The sequence below is a fragment of the Ovis aries genome, chromosome 11 (assembly GCF_016772045.2).
Source record: "Ovis aries strain OAR_USU_Benz2616 breed Rambouillet chromosome 11, ARS-UI_Ramb_v3.0, whole genome shotgun sequence".
Classification (NCBI taxonomy): domain Eukaryota; kingdom Metazoa; phylum Chordata; class Mammalia; order Artiodactyla; family Bovidae; genus Ovis; species Ovis aries.
This window is the reverse complement of record NC_056064.1, coordinates 57,746,875-57,764,635: the sequence shown is the minus strand read 5'-3', so window position 1 is coordinate 57,764,635 and position 17,761 is coordinate 57,746,875. Positions and strand designations below refer to the sequence as shown.

General features: G+C 52.3%; 1 protein-coding gene across 11 annotated transcripts in view; it reads right to left on the bottom strand.

Annotated features, from left to right (window-relative positions):
* The window catches only part of LOC105616444 (uncharacterized), a 157,341-nt gene that overhangs the window by 109,363 nt on the left and 30,217 nt on the right, over nucleotides 1-17,761 (bottom strand). For 6 of the 11 annotated variants that reach the window (XM_060395048.1, XM_060395049.1, XM_060395050.1 and 3 more), the window contains one exon: nucleotides 449-17,761. This exon is cut by the window's right edge. The exons of the other annotated variants lie outside the window; for them this stretch is intronic. In XM_060395048.1, the coding sequence (XP_060251031.1) occupies nucleotides 8,984-10,045 (1,062 nt within the window). In that variant the 5' untranslated portion in view covers nucleotides 10,046-17,761 and the 3' untranslated portion in view covers nucleotides 449-8,983. The remainder of the gene's footprint in view (nucleotides 1-448) is intronic. 11 annotated transcript variants of the gene reach the window in all.

Below are 17,761 nucleotides of genomic sequence, written 5' to 3'. Positions count from 1 at the left end.
GGTTGTGTATTAAACACTGTCTTGAAACGGGTCCCAGGGCATGTCCTGGAGACCTAGGAACAGGCGCGAGGGAGATAGTGGAGGAGAGGGGAGCTTGGTGAGCTGCAGTACCCGGGGTTGCGAAGAGTCGGACATGACTTAGCAACAAGGGCAACGAGACGGATAAATGGGTGTAAGGAGAGGAGCTCACAGTCTGTTACAAAGATCATGGGACTCAGGAGGGGTCAGGAGTTTCATTCAAACCTCTGGGAAATACATTTTACACGTTTCTGGGCTTTGAACTGTCTTTCTTCATAAAGACCTCTGTGATATAAGGAGGGTAGGATTATTCTCCACATGTGATCGAAAAGAAAACTGAGCAAAGAGATGATGAAGACCCTCCCCCCTCTCCCAACTGGAGTCTCAACACGAGTAACATGAAAGCTGGGCCAGCACCCAGCGCACTCACCCATCCTGGTATTCTCGTCTCTTGAAACGGTGTTTTGGAGCCAGAGTCGGACATGCCTGTTGTTCAGTCCCTAAGTCGTGTCTGACTCTGCAACCCCATACGCAGGCTCCTCTGTCCTTCACCATCTCCTGGAGTTCCTCAAATTCATGACCCCTGCGTCCATGATGCTATCCAACCATCTCATTCTCTGCCGTCCCCTTCTCCTCCTTCCTAGCATCAGGGTCGGTTTCCAACGAGCTGGCTCTTCACATCAGGTGGCCAAGGTATTAGAGCTTCAGCAATAGTCTTTCCAATGAATATTCAGGGTTGATTTCCTTTAGGGTTGACTGACTGGATCTCCTTGCAGTCCAAGAGACTTTCAAGAGTCTTCTCCAGCACCACGGTTCGAAAGCACCAGTTCTTCAGCGCTCAGTTTTCTTTATGGTCCAACTCTCACATCTGTACATGACTACTGGAAAAACCGTAACTTTGACTAGACTTTGTCAGCAAAGTGACTTAGAGCCTTATATCTCTACAAAAATACATCTCCCACGTCCCATCCAAAGCCTGCAGACGATCCTGACCGAAGGGGCCGGGAAGTGATCCCACGTCCCATCAGCCTTGCCAGCAGCTGGTACCTAAAGCGCGTCACCGTGCGTGGCCTTTACACCCAGGAAAAGACTCCTAATCACATTTCTGGAAATCAACGAGAAGTGGCTTTGCCAAAAGAGGGAAGGACCAGACCACACCTCAAAGCTCCCTGGGCAAGCAGCACTGGAAGCCAGAGACGCCGAAGCCTCACTGGGAAATGCCCCGGCAGTGCACCCACTGTCTGATCTGGAGCACAGTAGGTGCGCAGTGCAGGCGAAATTAGGAGCGCTCTGGGTCCACAATCACGCGCATTAAAAGCTCTATGCTCAGGGGTTGGGAAAGAATTAAACTGGGATTATGGGGTTAACAGATGCACAAAACCACGCATATAAAACAGGTAAAAAGGCTCACTGTAGAGCACATGGAACTATATGGAATATTTGGTAATAAACTATAATGGAAAAGAACTGAAAAGAAAGAATATGTGTGTGCGCGTGTGTGTGTGTGTATGTGTATGTAACTAAATCATTTTACTGTACCTGAAACCAACACTATTGTAAATCAACTATACTTCAATTAAAAAAAAAAAAATCTGCGCTCCAAATGAGATCTATTCTATTGTTCAGCTGCTCAGTCGTGTCTGACTCTTTGTGACCCCATGGACCATAGCACGCCAGGCTTCCCTGTCCTTCACTATCTCCCAGAGTTTGTTCACTCATGTCTATCGAATTGATGATGCCATCCAACCATCTCATCCTCAGTCATTCCCTTCTCCTCTTGCCATCAATCTTTCCCCAGCATCAGGGTCTTTTCCAACAAGTCAGCTCTTCATAAGGGGAAAAACTGCTCTGTGCTCCAGGGGTAACCAAAATTTTCACCCATCTTCTCTCCAACAGCACAAGAAGCAGGAAGGAAATCCCTTCAATAGATTTCTTTTCCAAGTCACAGAGCCCAGTTCCCCATGGCTAACGCCCCCAACACATGAGCCAACAGGAAGGGCATAAAGTCTCCCCCAACCCCCGACACTCTGCGACCTTGTCCTCCAGGGGAAGCTAAAGTCGACTAATTAACCAATCGCTAGGCAGCTCGTCGAAAAGCAGGTTTCAGTTCTGGAAACAAACAGACTCACAAAAATCAGCGTGGATTGCTACACATGAATTGTCCGAGGTCCAAAAATCTGACACTCTTTCAAGGATGCAGAGGAGAATGAATCAAAAGCCAAGAAGGAAAAAGCCACTGAGGTTAGATAAAGAAAGACCCCGGTGGAACCAGGAGGAAGACTTCCAGAGCGTGACTAGCCGGCCACAGCTGATGAAGGGGGCTTTCCCTCCATCCTCTCTCGCACTGGGCGGGCAGGAGCTCTCTCTAGAGGAATTCATTATCTTCAGCTCCTTTCTGCATAAACCGCTCCAAGAAAAGGAGACATGTTTAACCAGAGATACAAGCTAGAAAGGGCCGCCGGCTTTTAAAACTTGGGCCATAAATGTGCTCGAGGGTTGGTTTTGCCCTTAAAGGAAAGAAAATTTATGGTTTGTCAGATAAGTAGAAAGGAAAACCCTCAGGATGGAAACCTGGCCAGATAAAAGTCTACAAATGAGTAAAAAGTTTTCTTAAAATACAGTGTCTAAATATTTCAGCCACAAAAAGGTTTTAGGATCCACCGAGCTTCATTTTTAACTCCAACCAAACCTAGCCACATCTCCACAAGAAAATATTCCTTTCTTTCTTTGTTGGATGGGTTTGTCTGCGGGCCATTCAGCTGGGAGACTGTAAACCTTGCCTTTGCCACCTTAACAGTACGATTAACCATAGAATGGCTAAGAGAGGGAGGGAGGGAGGGAGCATTACTGACTGAGAGGTAACAAGACGGTACCTTCCAGAAGGCTGGAAATATTCTATTTCTTGGTGGTTCCATGGAGGTATACGGAAAAATTCACTGAGCTGTACATTTAAGATTTGCTTACTTTTTTAAAATTTTTTCTATGTTAAATTAAAATTATTGAAGTAGAGTTGATTTACTATTTTTGTTTCTAATCAGCTTTTATTGTATAGTTGATTTACAGTGTTGTGTTAGTTCCAGGAGCACAGCAAAGCGAGTCAGTTATATATATACACACACGTTAAAGAGGAAAAGTGAAGGTGATAGCCGCTCAGTCCTGTCTGACTTTTTGCTAACCCCGTGGACTGTAGCCCACCGGGCTCCTCTGTCCATGGAATGCTCCAAGCAGCACCTCACAGCACATGTGATGTTAGTTCCCAGAACAGGGTTCGAACCTATGTCCCCTGCATCGGAAGCACAGAGTTATAACCACTGGACCACCACGGCCTAGACGCCCCCATTCCTTACTGTTTCTGCTCACAAGGGGTCCCTCCCGGTCTACCTCCCCGGAAGTCTTCACGTGGTCTCAGACCCAGACAAGCGCTGTCCGTAGGAAGACCTACAGAGGATTTACCAGAGTCTGTCTTTGAGGCCACACTGCATGGCCCTGGAGCCTCAAAATCAAGGTTCATCTTTAAAGTCAGCACCAGGAAAACACACCCACTGGGCCAACAGAAGCCCCCAGAGCCCCAGCAGCCTCCGCCAGCCCCTCCCACAGCCGCTCTTCCCGACTCCGCTGCCTAAGCAGAGGCGCCTGCCTCGCTGACGGCAGCAAGCAAAAAGGGCAGCCCTCACGCTTCCCTCCAAGGCATTCATTTGTGGTTTTTATTTATAGTCCTGCACGTTTGTGCATAAATACATATGCCAGCCGGGGAACATGGGCCCAGGTATACACACACACACACCAGAAAAAGCAACACTTATTTGTACACACGCACAGCGTAGTTAAAGATAAGTCCGTTCTCTGCTTCTAGAAGCCGAGAACCTATTAATTGTCACACTTTTGATGCCAGAAACAACCCAAAAAATAAACATCGTCATTTTAATCAACTCTCACAACCACCCCAATGAGAGCAGAGTAGGAATTTCAGCAAGTTCTCGCCCTTTGTTCTTTTTTTTTTTTTTGGATGTGGACCATTTTTTAAAGTCTATTGAATTTGTTACAATGTTGCTTCTGCTCTATGCTGTGGTTTTTTGGCCATGGGTACCTGGGATCCTAGCTCCCTGACCGGGGGTGGAACCTGCACCCCATGCCTTGGGAGGCAGAGTCTTAACTCCTGGACCGCCAGGGAAGTCCTTTTGCTCTTCATTAATTAAAGAATTTGGAAAATGGAGGGAGACCGTCTGGTCTCCAAAACTGATCCCCAGTGCAGCCTGTCTCAGACAGCATGAAATCAGAGACCCTTTACCCACTTGAGGTCCTGAAACGCGTTCAGATACTCCCACGGGGGTGGGCATAAAGGACAGAGGAGATATTCCTAATGACGTGACCCATCAACTGCGGTGAACCAGGAGATAGCTGGACGGGTGGGCCAGGAGAGGACCCAGGCTAGATTATTCCTTGCACTTTATTTTTTTACTTAGTTATTTTTTTATCCTTTGGCCATGCCAAATGCCACATGGGAATCCTAGTTCCCCAACCAAGGATCGGATCCGCGCTCCCCTGCATTGGAAGCATGGAGTCCTAAGCACCAGACCACCAGCGAAGTCCCTGTTTCTTGTAACTTTAAAATATAACCATGCTGATCGCTGAAATTTTACAGAAAAAAAGGAAAGAATCCAGCCACTGACGTAAGGCTTTCTGTCACTCTCTCTCTGTGCACATGTGTTTCTTTCACTTTGATGCTCATCCAGGACATCAGCTCCCTGGGCTATCCCTTCACACCCACTCCCATGCATGTCTGACAAAAGAATCAGAAGTCCTCTCCTATCTACCCTAAAGGCACTTGATGAAAAAGCTTCCGGCTGGAGCTATCTGTGAGCCCATGATACAGGAACACAGCCTGCAATAATGTTGCAGGTTGCAGCCCACGAGTTACCCCAAATGGTGAGAAAATTTGTGCTAAGCGCACAGAAACCAACTGGAAGAAATGGACAATGTTCTCTGGCTGGAATGACTTGTGCTGGACCCACAGTTTACCAGGGAGGAGAAGCCAGAGGCAAACATCTTTAGTAGCTTGTGCCCGAGTTTGGGATGAAAGCCGGTGGGAAACCCAAACAGTATTGTCTGCAATGTGTCATCTCATGGTGGGATGGGGTCAATGAAAGGGACTTCTAAGAAACTTCTGGGCTGCCAAGACCAAACCCTAGACCTCCTAGAAGTATCAGTTCATGCCTGTGTCTGTAATCTCCCAGAGGAGCTTGGACATTAAAACTTGAAAAGCATTTCACGGAAGAGGATGTCTTCTGCATCTTGGTTGTATATCCTCTCCTCAGTCTCTCCCTGGTATCCACCACTCTCGGCTTCCCCCCTCCCTCAGCACCCTCCCAATAAAGCCTCCGCACAACGCCAAGATACACGGCTGAATACCCTCCAAGGGGTTTTCCGCCTAAACTCAGAAGTACATAGGGCTTCCCAGGTGGCAAAGTGCTAAAGAATCCACCAATGCAGGAGACACAAGAGGTGCGGGTTCGATCCCTGGGTCAGGAATATCCCCGGGAGTAGGAAATGGCACACTCCAGTATTCTTGCCTGGAAAATTCCATGGACAGAGGAGCCTGTTGGGCTATAGTCATGGGTTGCTATAGTTATGTCGAGTTGGACATAACTGAGCAATTGAGCGTGCGTGCGCCTGTGTGCGCATACACACACAGAGTACATAAAAACAGAGGTGTGAAAAAGTGATTTGAAAAACACACTCACTTCTACCGTCAATCACGTTGGTTATTCATCATAATTCCACATCTCCAACAAACTCCAGCCATCGATTCAATCCGTGCTAAATTCTAGTCACTCTTGAAAGGAAACATATCAGCCCAGTTCAAAGCAACATATGATAAGAATACATTGAAAATAATACCCAAAGCTCCACAAAGAGAAATAGTTATGTCAAATTTTCCTTTGGCAACTTATCCATCCTAAAGTTTCTCATCCCATTATGAAGAAACACACTAAGGATGCAAGAGAAAGTAAAGAAAAGGCTGACAAAGAGGGGAAGGGGAGTGACCTTAGTTATCTTATTAGAAAGACAATAAGAGCTAATGTTTTTTCGAGGGCTATTTCCTGGCATGGAGCTGTGTATACTTCATTGATAATTAAAAAAAACATTTTTTGTGTTTTGGCCACACCGGGTGGCATGTGGGATCTTAGTTCCCTGACTAGGGATCGAACCTGTGTCCCCTACATTGGAAGACTAGAGTCTTAACCACTGGACCACCAGGGAAGCCCCTAGAACTGTGCATTTCACATGCAGTGTCTCACATTCTATTCCTCAAAACCTCTGCCTCCCAGTATTACCATCCCTTCCTTGGAGAAGGCAACAGCAACCCACTCCAGTATTCTTGCCTGGAGAAGTCCATGGACGGAGGAGCCTGGCGGGCTACAGTCTATGGGGTCACAAACAGTCGGACAAGAGTTAGCGACGAAACAACAACATTACCATTCCTTAGAGAAACTCCATCAAGCCTCTGTGGTTCTGGACATGTGGTTCCATCTGCCTGAGAAGCCCAGTCTCATCTCCTCCCTGAGACATCCTCTGAACACCTCTTAACCGTCATGAGACACTGCCCGTCCCTAGGGAAGTCTTCCCTCTATCCCAAGCATCGTTTCCTTAGAAGTCCAGACTTATCTCCAGCCACTGCCCACAAGGTCACTGTAATCACTTGTCCCCAAGCCTTGTCTATTCATTACCTGAGTGCCGTCCTCAAGGGCACTGATCTAAATGGACCTTTGTCTCCTCAGCATGTCACACAGAGCCAGGCCAACAGTACAAGCTTAACAAATATTTGTAGAATAGACCAACACATGAATACATTTCTCCCATGAAGATCGACTGATAAGACGATTTCATTAAAAAAAAAAAAAAGCACATATCAAGACTCCTTCCAGGTACAGGTGTTTACCAGTGGAAGACGTACCTCCACCCTAGGACAGCCTGTGCAGAGGGCGTCCAGCCTGCAGTTGACTTAAGCAAATTTCTCCACCGTCCATTTGGTCCAAGCAAACAACTACTTTGCTTTCTGCTCTCTCTCACTAAGAATTTTCAGAAAGTATTTTCTTATATGTTTTCTCGGCTGCGCCTGGTATCAGCTGCGGCGTGTGGGGCCTAGTTCCCTGACCACGAATAGAACCCAGGCCCGCCTCCCTGCTTCGGGAGCTCGGCATCTTAACCATGGGACCATCAGGAAGCCCCAGGAAGTGTCCTGAAGGATTTCAGGAAGCGGTGGGAGGGTCTGGCCTCACTTTTTCTCATCTAAGGTTTAGGCTGTAAGCCCAGCAGGTCAGCCTGCTTCTCCACCATCAATCCAAAGAGAAGAGCTTCTTCAACTGCATCTCAAGCGGGAGAACCACCTACTGCCCACAGGAAACCACCCCTGGAGCCGAGTCATGGGGCCGGGAGGAGGGCAGCGGACATTCAAAGCCAGGACAGCGAGTCTCCGCGCCCGCTGCACTGAGACGGGGGCCTTCGGGTGTGCCACAGCCGTCCCCATGCAGTCAGCAGGTTGTATCCTCGAAGTCTTTGCTGGAGACATTTCCTGGAGACCCTCCTCGGGAGGCGGGGACCCCAGAGGGGTCCAACCGCAGCGCGCAGCGGTCCAGCTGGTTCTTGGACAACCGCCAGACAGGAGATTGAATCCGAGCACGGGCACCTCTGTCCTCTCTGCCCTGAGGGTGATCCACCACCCCCGCCACCAGCCCATCTACCCAGGCGGCCACAGCGAGCCGGGTCAGCCACTGGGGAGCCTGACCTGGAGCAGGACCTCCAGAGGAGAGAGCAAGGCAGCAATCCAGCTCCTCTGAGCCCTGTGTGTGTGCGGGACACCCCAGGCCCACAGCCAACCTCACTCGGCGGGTAGCTAGGCAGACAGTGAGGGTCAGATTCTCCTCTCTGCCCTCAGTGAGCTGTGTGACCTAAGACAAGTTGCTTCCTTTCTCTAAATATGCTTCTTCATTCATAAAACGTAAGTAATACCTGCCTTCCGGAACTGTGGAAGGTATCAAGACAACCTCTGCAGAACACCTCCATCTGGGCGTAGAATGTGGTCAATAAACGTGAGCCTTCTAGTATTTACAGCATAGTCATGTCCTTGAGTGTTTGACTACAAGCTCCCCGAGGGCAGTCTTTCTCTGTTTCCTAGGAAGCTGCGTTCTCAGCACAGGCCTGATGCAAATAGCGCTGTTTGGAATACGATGCCCTGCCTGTCAGCAGGATGAACCCTTGACAACACACCCCAGCGACGTGCGAGGCCTCTGGGACCTGCAGACAAAAGGCAGAGGCGGGTCCCCGCGTCCACTGAGTCCACCTTCCCCCCGTCACCCTCGGCCTCACAGGGGAAATGGTCTGAAAAGGACGCCTGAGCCCTTGCTGACTGGCCCTGCTCTAACCAAAGCTCCTCCACACCCAAGGGCCACCCCGGCATGGCCTTGTTGGCCTCGCCCCAAGTGTCCGATGAAAGGACTTGATCTTCTTTAAAGGAATCTTCGGAGGCAGGGAGCAAGGAGATGGGCAGGAGCTCCCCAGCCTGGGGAGCCCTGGAAGCCACGTGGACCTTTCGCCCTGCCTGTGCCACAGCTTCTAACACCAGTGTGCCTTTCACCTCCAGGGGTGAGATTCTCCACACGCATGCAAGCGCACACGTGCGTGGACACAACACACACGGACACGGTACACGCGTGTACACGACACGTGTGCACACTACATGCACGTGCACACATGCACGCGACAGTCTGCGTGACACACGTGCAGGTGGGTGCACCACACGTGCACACGTGTGTACGTGACACCCGTGCACGTGACATGCACGTGCCCACGTGTACGTGATGCACGCGTGCACTCGTGTACGTGACACACTCATGCACACAACACACACATCCTTGGAGGCACGCTCTCCATTAGTGGAAACGAGACATGATGAGACGGTTATCTTTCATGTCTTATAACCACGCGGAGCGTGGCCGTTACAGACCACGCTGCCCCTTTGTTCAAAATGGCAGGGTTGTTTACTGTGCAGTCTCTGAAGCGGGGAACAGATCCCGTGACTACGAGAGGAAGAGATCTGCAAAGCTGTAGGCCAGGGGCAGGAGGAGCTTCTCTCTGACCGGCGCACGGGTGGGGTCGCCAGGGAGAAAGGGTGCTCTGGGGGCCACCCAGCAAGCGGGTCAGAGCCCCGCTCCAGGTCCCAGCTCCTGCTGCAGCGCCTGAGGTCAGATGACCTCGGGCAGGGACCACAGCCTCTCTCAGCCTCACCCCCCACCACGGGGACCACGACAACGCCAGCTCTGGGGTCTGCAGCGAATGAACAGGGGACCACCTCCATCTCCACAGAGCACTCAGCACCGCGTCTGGCTCTCGGGGAGTGGGGAATAACCACCAGTTTTGAAGACATGACCATCCGCTCTCTCAGCCTGCTTTGCCTCCACCCTCCGACGGACAGCTGGGCGTTTGCTCCATCCAGGGCTGAGCAAACTGAAGCCGAGAGCCGCTGCGATTCGCCCAGGGGCACAGAGCGGCCTGGGGGCTGCTCAGTGTGCCCGTGGAGGGCCGCCCCCACCGCCCTGTCCAAGGGCCACCTTCCCTGGCCCATCAGGGCTCTGTTCCCGCTGTCCCTGTCCCCCTGGGGCTTCTTTCCAGAGTCCTGAGAAACCACAGGACCCCTCGTGCCTCTAGGAGGCCGCCAGGGAGCGTGGCAGGAGACGGCAGACGCAGGGAAACTTTTAAAAAGAAACAAAAAAGAAAAGACCGCTTGCCTTCTCTCGGGGAGGTACCCCGCTGCCCCCACGGAGAAGGGAGGGCAGCGACCCCTCCTCTTTCTGCCCCTGCCCCCTGCCACGCCAGGTGGGCGCATGCTTGCCGAGTCCTGTGCTGGGACCTGGCCTCCCAGGAGCTGCCAGAAGACCTCAGCTCCGGCTGCCCTAAGCGTCCGCCCCGGAGGGGACGGGAGCGGGTCTGGGAGGAGCGGCCTGACCCTCACCACTCCCTCCGCATTCATCCCGGGGTCCTCCAAGGGGACAGGGGCCTGATTCTGTGACCCCTGAGCCCCGCCTCTCAGCCCCCAGCCTCCAGGCAGCCTGGGAAGCCTCCCACCTACGTTCAGAGGCCTGGAGGCGCCAGGAGGGAGCTCAGCGCTCAGAGGCTTGGACACCCAACTCTGTGTCCCCCAGAACCGCTGATCCGAAAATGGGGGCTCCCTTTGCGGACAGAAACCAGGCCGCCCTGGTCTTTGCAAGGAGCCACATCTGCGCAATCCTGCCCTCCCTCGAAACTCCAAGCCCCTCACCCTCCTCCAAACATCTGAATCACGGCCTCCACAAGAGGTGCGCGCACAGATGCCTAGCTGACAGCCGTCTGCATGCAGAACCTCAGAAGTGGACCCACTTCAGTGCGACTGGTTCAGAAGTCGGCTAGCCAAGCAAAAACGTACATGGTGCATTAAATTAAAAAGCTCAGCTACCTCCACAGATCCTATGTGGGGAGTGGGGCTGGGGTCGGGGCTGGGGTGGGGGTCAGACCTGTGCAGTGAACAGCAGTAAATCCTGAAACCAAATATCAAAAATATACAAGTCATTTCTAAGCAAAAAATCATGACTGCTTTTTATTTCCTTCTTTGTGCTTCTCAGCATTTTATAAAAGTGCACCGCGGCAGGTTTGGAGTCGGATAAAAAAGTTCATCTTTGAAAAGCCTCCTTTTTTCTTTTTCTTCTCCTACATTCCATCCCGCCAGCTCGCTTGAACTCGGTGTTCAAACACCTTTCTCCCGGAGCACAAGCCCCAAGAGGGATTTTTTCGGAGCGAGGTTAGAAGCTTGAAAAAAGGAAACAGACCAGCCCTGCCATTTCTCCCTTCAATTCCCAAACGCAAATCGGAGTAAAGATGGAATGAAACTGCATGGTTTCAGGATGCCCCCGGGGCTCGGGGGTAACCGACCTGGTAAACAGCTATTGATGAGGCCGCACAAACCCGGCGCAGGCAAATAAACAGCTGAAAAAAAGACATGTTTTAAGAAGAATCAAGTCAGGAGCAGCAAGGGTGCTCCGTAAGGCCAGGCCAAGGAGGGGAAAACAGTGCCCAAGACGCAAGCTCTTCCGCCGGGGGCTGTCGTGGGGAGGCCCTGGGCCCCGAGCGGCGGCTTTGTGCGCTCGGGAAGCTGGCCGCCGCGGAGGGAGCGGCGCTGCGCCCCCGCCCTAGGCCGCGGGCCGGCCGGGCGCCGGTTCCCGGGCAGGGCGGCGGGAGGCCGCGGCCGCCGGCGGAGCCACAGCTCCATCGCGCGGCCGCTCGGAGGACAGCCGCGCCGCGCTCCGGGAAGCGGTCCAGGGCTCTGCGCCTCCAGCGGTCCCCGGAGGGTCTAGAGCCTGGCCGGAGCCCGCCAAGCTGTCGCTCCCGGGCCCGCGGCAGGAGCCCGCAGACGGACCAGCTGTCCCTGCGAGTGCAACCCGGGTCCCGCCTGGAACCGGCTGCCCAGGGATGCTGGGCGCTGCTCTTGCCATCGGGGACCAGACCCACCTTCTCCTTCGACATCTCACTCCACGTGAGAAAGGTATGCTCTCCAAAAGGAGAGGGGCCCGAGGGAAGGGCAAGTCTGATGGGCAGACTGCCCATCAGATGGACGGACTTCCGGCCGTTCCACGTTTTTGCATCAGGAACTCAGCCTCAGGCCTGCAAGCGGGCCGCTGGTATGTGTCATCCTAGGCTTGGGGCACGGCCCTCAGCCCTGCATGGTCTACAAACCTAGAAGACTTCTGAAACAGCCCTCGACTCCAGGCGCCTCCCGGGACAGGATCCCATCCTCAGAAACAAATGGTGGGATGACCCGATTTTGGTCCTTGTAGTTGCTGGTGGTGTTCCGCTGTGTGTGTGTGTGTGTGTGTGTGTGTGTGTGTGTGTGTGTGTGTGTGTGTGTTGGGGGGGACGGGCGGGGATGTCTTCTTTATCCCTTTATCTGCCGACGGGCATCTAGGTTTTTCCCATGTCCTGGCTATTGTAAACAGTGCTGCAGTGACCGTAGGTGGGCATGTGACTTCTTGAATCATGGTTTTTTCGTAGGACTGAAGTGTTAGTCGATCAGTCGTGTCTGACCCTTTGTGACCCCACGGGCTGTAGCCCACCAGGCTCCTCTGTCCATGGGATTCTCCAGGCCAGAATACTGGAGTGGGCAGCCATTCTCTTCTCCAGGGGATCTTCCCGACCCAGGGATTGAACCCCGGTCTCCCGCACTGTAGGCAGATTCTTTACCATCTGAGCCACCAGGGAAGGCAAGGTAATGGGGTTGCTGGGTCCTTTTACGACTGAGACATCTAGCTGAAAACCCTCTTACTTAGAGCTAAACCTGCCTGTGGTCCTTTCATGAACCTCTCACTCCTAGTCCATCACTGAGCTCTCCAGTCAGTAGATTTTAGGGGTTTTGTTTTTCGTTTTTGTCTTTTTATTGTTGCCCACAATAAAAATTAGAATTGTCAATAATAAAAAGAGACAAATGTTGGGATTATGGGGTCACTAACTGAAGAACAAGTGGTCTCCATCATAGACCACTGAAGGAGGCTGACACAGGAGGAAAAAATCCTCAGAACACCAGCAGGAATATACATATTAATAAGAGTATTACATGAGCCTCCCAGGTGGCTCAGTGGTAAAGAATCCACCTGCCGATGCAGGAGATGGGGGCTCAATCCCTGGGTCAGGAAAACCCCCTGGAGAAGGGAATAGCTACCCACTCCAGTATCCTTGCCTGGAGAATTCCACAGGAAAACAGAACAAAAAAATCCTTAGAACACCAGCAGGAATATACATATTAATAAGAATATTATATAACAGGAAACCATAGCAAAGGCATTGAGCATCTCCCTGAATCTTTTCAGCCACCTTAGAAGATGGGCACTTCTATGATTTCTGTTTTACAGAAAAGGAAAGGGAAGTGCCCAGAGGTTAAATAACTTGCCCAGGTCTGCAGCTGGCAAGAGGTAAAGCCAGGCCTGGAACTCGGAGCCTGGAGCTGGCTCCTGGGCTGACTGCTTCCTCAATTCCATCTTTCAAGTCAGCTCCCCCTCCTAAGGATGGATCCAGGTTTTGCTGGACCTGAAGCATGGACATTTTTCTGAAGGGAGGGACAGCTTCTTTAAGAAAAACAATGAGGTTATAAATACACGTGAGGGTTTAAATACACAGTCCGGTGCAGGGCGTGGAGGGTCTGTAGAGGTGCGGGGCTAGCCCTTCATTGCCTCCGGGGTAGAGCTTCCTCTGCTCCCCGACCTCCCTTGCAGCTGGGCTTTCTGAATCGCTGCATCCGCTCCTCCAGGCCACTGCTCCAGCCTCTGCAACTGCCACCCACGCCCAGCACCCTCAAAACTGCTTTGGCTCAAGGTCACCCGATGACAGGGGGCTTCCTGGTGGCTCAGTGGTAAGGAACCCACCTGCCAATGCAGGAGACTGGGGTTCACTCCCTGGGTCGAGAAGATCCCCTGGAGGAGTAAATGGCAATCCACTCCAGTATTCTTGATTGGGAAATTCCATGGACAGAGGAGCCTGGTGGGCTACAGTCCATGGGGTCGCAGAGAGTCAGACACTACCTAGCGAGTGAAAACATCATCCTATGACGAGCGCTAAGCACAGAGTCCTCCGCAGCCTTGGTGCTCCTTGCCCTGGAGACCAGGAGCACGCTACAGTCTCCCGGCTTCTCTCCTGCCATCCAGCCACTCTCTCTCTGTCCCTCGTGGCTGGAATTTGTGTCTTGTTTCCAAAACGTCCTGGTGAGCACGGGCAGAGGAATGAGAGTAAACGCAGAGACGAGGGAAACCTGAGGTTTCAGCCCTGGCCCCTGGTTAAGAGCTGTGTGGCCACCAGCCGTCCAGTGGCCCTCCCTGAGCTCACGGTCTCTCCTGCACTGTGCCTGTTGCTCGGTTGTGTCCGACACCATGGACCGCAGCACACCAGGCTCCCCTGTCCTTTGCTGTCTCCCAGAGTTTGCTCAGACTCATGTCCATTGAGTCGATGATGCCATCCAACCATCTCATCCTCTGTCGCCCCCTTCCTCTCTTGCCGTCAAGCTTTCCCAACATCAGGGACTTTTCCAATGAGTCAGCTGCTCACATCAGATGACCAAAATACTGGAGTTTCACCTTCAGCATCAGTCCTTCCAGTGAATATTCAGGGTTGACTACCTTTAGGATGGACTGGTTGGATCTCCTTGCAGTCCAAGAGACTCTCAAAAGCCTTCTCCAACACCACAGTTCAAAAGCATCAATTCCGCATGATTAGGGTTATACACCACCAGTGACTCAGAAGGTTAAATGAGATGATATGCGCAGTGTGCTTAGTAGGAGGCTACGTCCCTGGGCTCCCTAATCGCTGAGAGCCATGGTCAGCCCTGAGCTGACCACCTCTGTGGCCTGAGTGCTAGATGACTATTTCCAGTACTTAACAGAGTCACCTCACCCAGGGGGCCCTCCCAGAAACTCATCTTGTCTCAAAGCACTCCTCCCCCGTGAAAATGTTCAACGACAGAGGAATGGATAAACAAGATGCGGTACACGTATACAGAGGAATATTACTCAGCCACCAAAAAGAGCAAAATAATGCTGTGTGCAGCAACACGGGATGGCCCTAGAGGTTGTCACGCTGAGTGAAGTAACTCAGAAAGTCAGACAGAGAAGGAGAAACAGCGTATGACATCCCTTATATGCAGAATCTAAAAGAAATGATACAAATGAAGTTATTTACAAAAGGCAAACAGACTCCCAGGCTAGGAGCGAGCTCATGGTGACTGAGGGTAGGGAAAGGATTGGGTGGGGGAGGGATGGTTAGGGAGTTCGGGGTTGACATGGACACACCGCCAGATTTTAAACGGATAACCAACAAGGACCTCCTGTACAGCGCAGGGAACTCTGCTCCCTGCTGGGCGGCGGCCTGGATGGGAGGGGAGTCCGGGGGAGGGTGGATGGGTGCATATGCATGGCTGAGTCCGGTCGCTGTGTGCCTGAAACTATCACAGCGTTGCTCGGCCGCTATCAGTTCAGTTCAGTTCAGTTCAGTCGCTCAGTCGTGTCTGACTCTCTGCAACCCCATGAATCGCAGCACGCCAGGCCTCCCTGTCCATCACCAACTCCTGGAGTTCATTCAGACTCATGTCCATCGAGTCAGTGATGCCATCCAGCCATCTCATCCTCTGTCGTCCCCTTCTCCTCCTGCCCCCAATCCCTCCCAGCATCAGAGTCTTTTCCAATGAGTAAACCCTTCGCATGAGGTGGCCAAAGTACTGGAGCTTCAGCTTTAGCATCAGTCCTTCCAAAGAACACCCAGGGCTGATCTCCTTCAGAATGGACTGGCTGGATCTCCTTGCAGTCCAAGGGACTCTCAAGAGTCTTCTCGAACACCAGAGCCCAAAAGCATCAATTCTTCGGCACTCAGCTTTCTTCACAGTCCAACTCTCACATCCATACATGACCACTGGGAAAACCATACCCCATTACAAACTAAAAAGCTTAAAAGTGCTCTCCCCACCACCACAAGCCCGCCCCCTCCCTTTTTCTCTGCCAGTTTCTAGATGTCACCACTGACTATTCAGCATGGATAAGACACCCAGGATCCATCTCGAATCCACCCTCCGCCGCACCATCAATCTCCGTGGATCCACACCTAGCATCCCCCTCAGTCCACACCCTCCTCTCCCCCTTGTGCCCAGGTCCTCGTGATCTCGCCCTTGGACCCCTGACCAGTCTCCTAAATGAGGGGCTTCCCCACTGCCCTCAACCCATCCTCCTCCCAGAAGGCTGAGCACCCCCAAACCATCTCCCCTTGATGGTGCTATTTCTCTACTTAAAATCCTTTCCCGTCAGTATGAAGTTCAACCGAACCACAAAGCCCAGGATCCTCAGGCTCCTGGCAGGCATGTGTTTGCACGTCTCCCCCTGAACTCCCTGAAGGCTTCTCCCCTAAACGATCTTCTCAGACATCCCAAAGCTCTTCCTCTCCCCTCTGTGCTTCTGCACACAGGAGCCCACGACCTAGAATGCCCATCCCTTTCTCTACCAACCACCTTCAGAGCACCATCCAAATGTCACCTCCTCTTGGAAGCCTGCCAGGATTCCTTCAGAGATCAGAACCAATTATCTGTGCCTCCTGTATATAGCTGGATCACTGCACTATTCAAACCCTACAACAGTAGTATTTATTTCTAGTTTCAGAGGCTGGCTATGTGGTGAGTTCTCTAAGAGCACCAACATCTTAAAAGACAACAGAGGGCACTGGGCAAGAGGGTGGGTTTTGGAACTGGACACCGACACCCTGGGCACAAATCTCGTTCTATTTATCCTGTTGCCATGGTTGGGTGATCTTACAACATTTCTCCAGGCTTCCGTTTTCTTGTCTAGATCATAGGACAAGGATGGGACGTCCCTTGGAGGGTGGTGGTGAGGGGGCGAAAAGGCTTAGAACAGTGCCCAACACAAGAAAATCCTGACCAAGAGAGGTAAAGCGTTAGCTCCTGTGTAATCATGAACATTCTGGTGGGGCTTCCCCAGTGGCTCAGCAGTAAAGACTCTGCCTGCAACGCAGGAGATGCAGGAGACACAGGTAGGGAAGATCCTTGGGCTGGGAAGAGCCCCTGGAGAAAGAAATGGCAGCTCACTCCAGTATTCTTGCCTGAGAAATCCCATGGATGGATGAGCCTGGCGGGGTACAGTCCATGGGGTCCCAAAGAGTCGGACACGACTGAGCGACTGACCACGTCCAAGTCGCATTGAAGAACTAAACAGAAACAGCTGAAATTCATTTTAATCATATTTATTTAATCCAACATATCTCAAATATCATTGTTTCAACATAAAATTAATATATTTAAAATATTATTCACGAGCGGACTTCCCTGGTCAGCCGGTGGTTAAGAATCTGCCTGCCAATGCAGGGGACGTGCGTTCAATCCCTGGCCCGGGAAGATCCCACAAGCTGAGCAGCAAGGACGCCCGTGCAGCAGAGCCTCTGAAGCCCGAGCTCGGCAACAAGGGAAGCCCCTGCGAGGAGAGCAGCCCCGTCCCCACAGAGAGACAAAGCCCCGCAGGGCAGCGAAGACCCAGGGCCGCCAAAAGGAAAGAAGAGAATCACCCGTCAGCTATTCTGCGGCTTTCTCCACACTCAGCCTTTGAAACCCGGTGTGCACGATCTGCTTGAAAAGTGGAAGGACCATCAGTCGCTCAGTCGTGTCCGACTCTTCACGACCCCGTGGACTGTAGCCCGCCAGGCTCCTCTGTCCATGGGGTTTCCCAGGCAAGAATACTGGAGTGGGTTGCCATGTATGCCCTTCTCCGGGGCATCTTCCCGACCCAGGGATCAAACCCGGGTCTCCCACACTGCAGGAAGACTCTTTACCATCTGAGCCCCCAGGGAAGCCCCACGTGCTCCACCGAGAGCACCTCTAAGTGGGTTCACACGAGCGGCCGCAGACCTGCCCCAGGCCACGTGTGGCTCCTGGCCGCTATGGGGGGGCAGCATGTTCTGCTGACCCTTCCCCCCAGAGACAAGGACTCCTGGAAGCGTGTGCCCAGTTTCCTCCAGACCCCAGCACCCTCAGGCCTTTTCCCTTTCCTGACTGTGCTTTTTCTCCCTCTACTGGAATGAGTCCTGTATCAGTGAGTATAACCCCACGCTGAGTCCTGGGGGTGAGGGGGGAACCCCTGAACCCCAAGAGCTCCCTGGATGGGGACTTCTCAGAATGACGCAT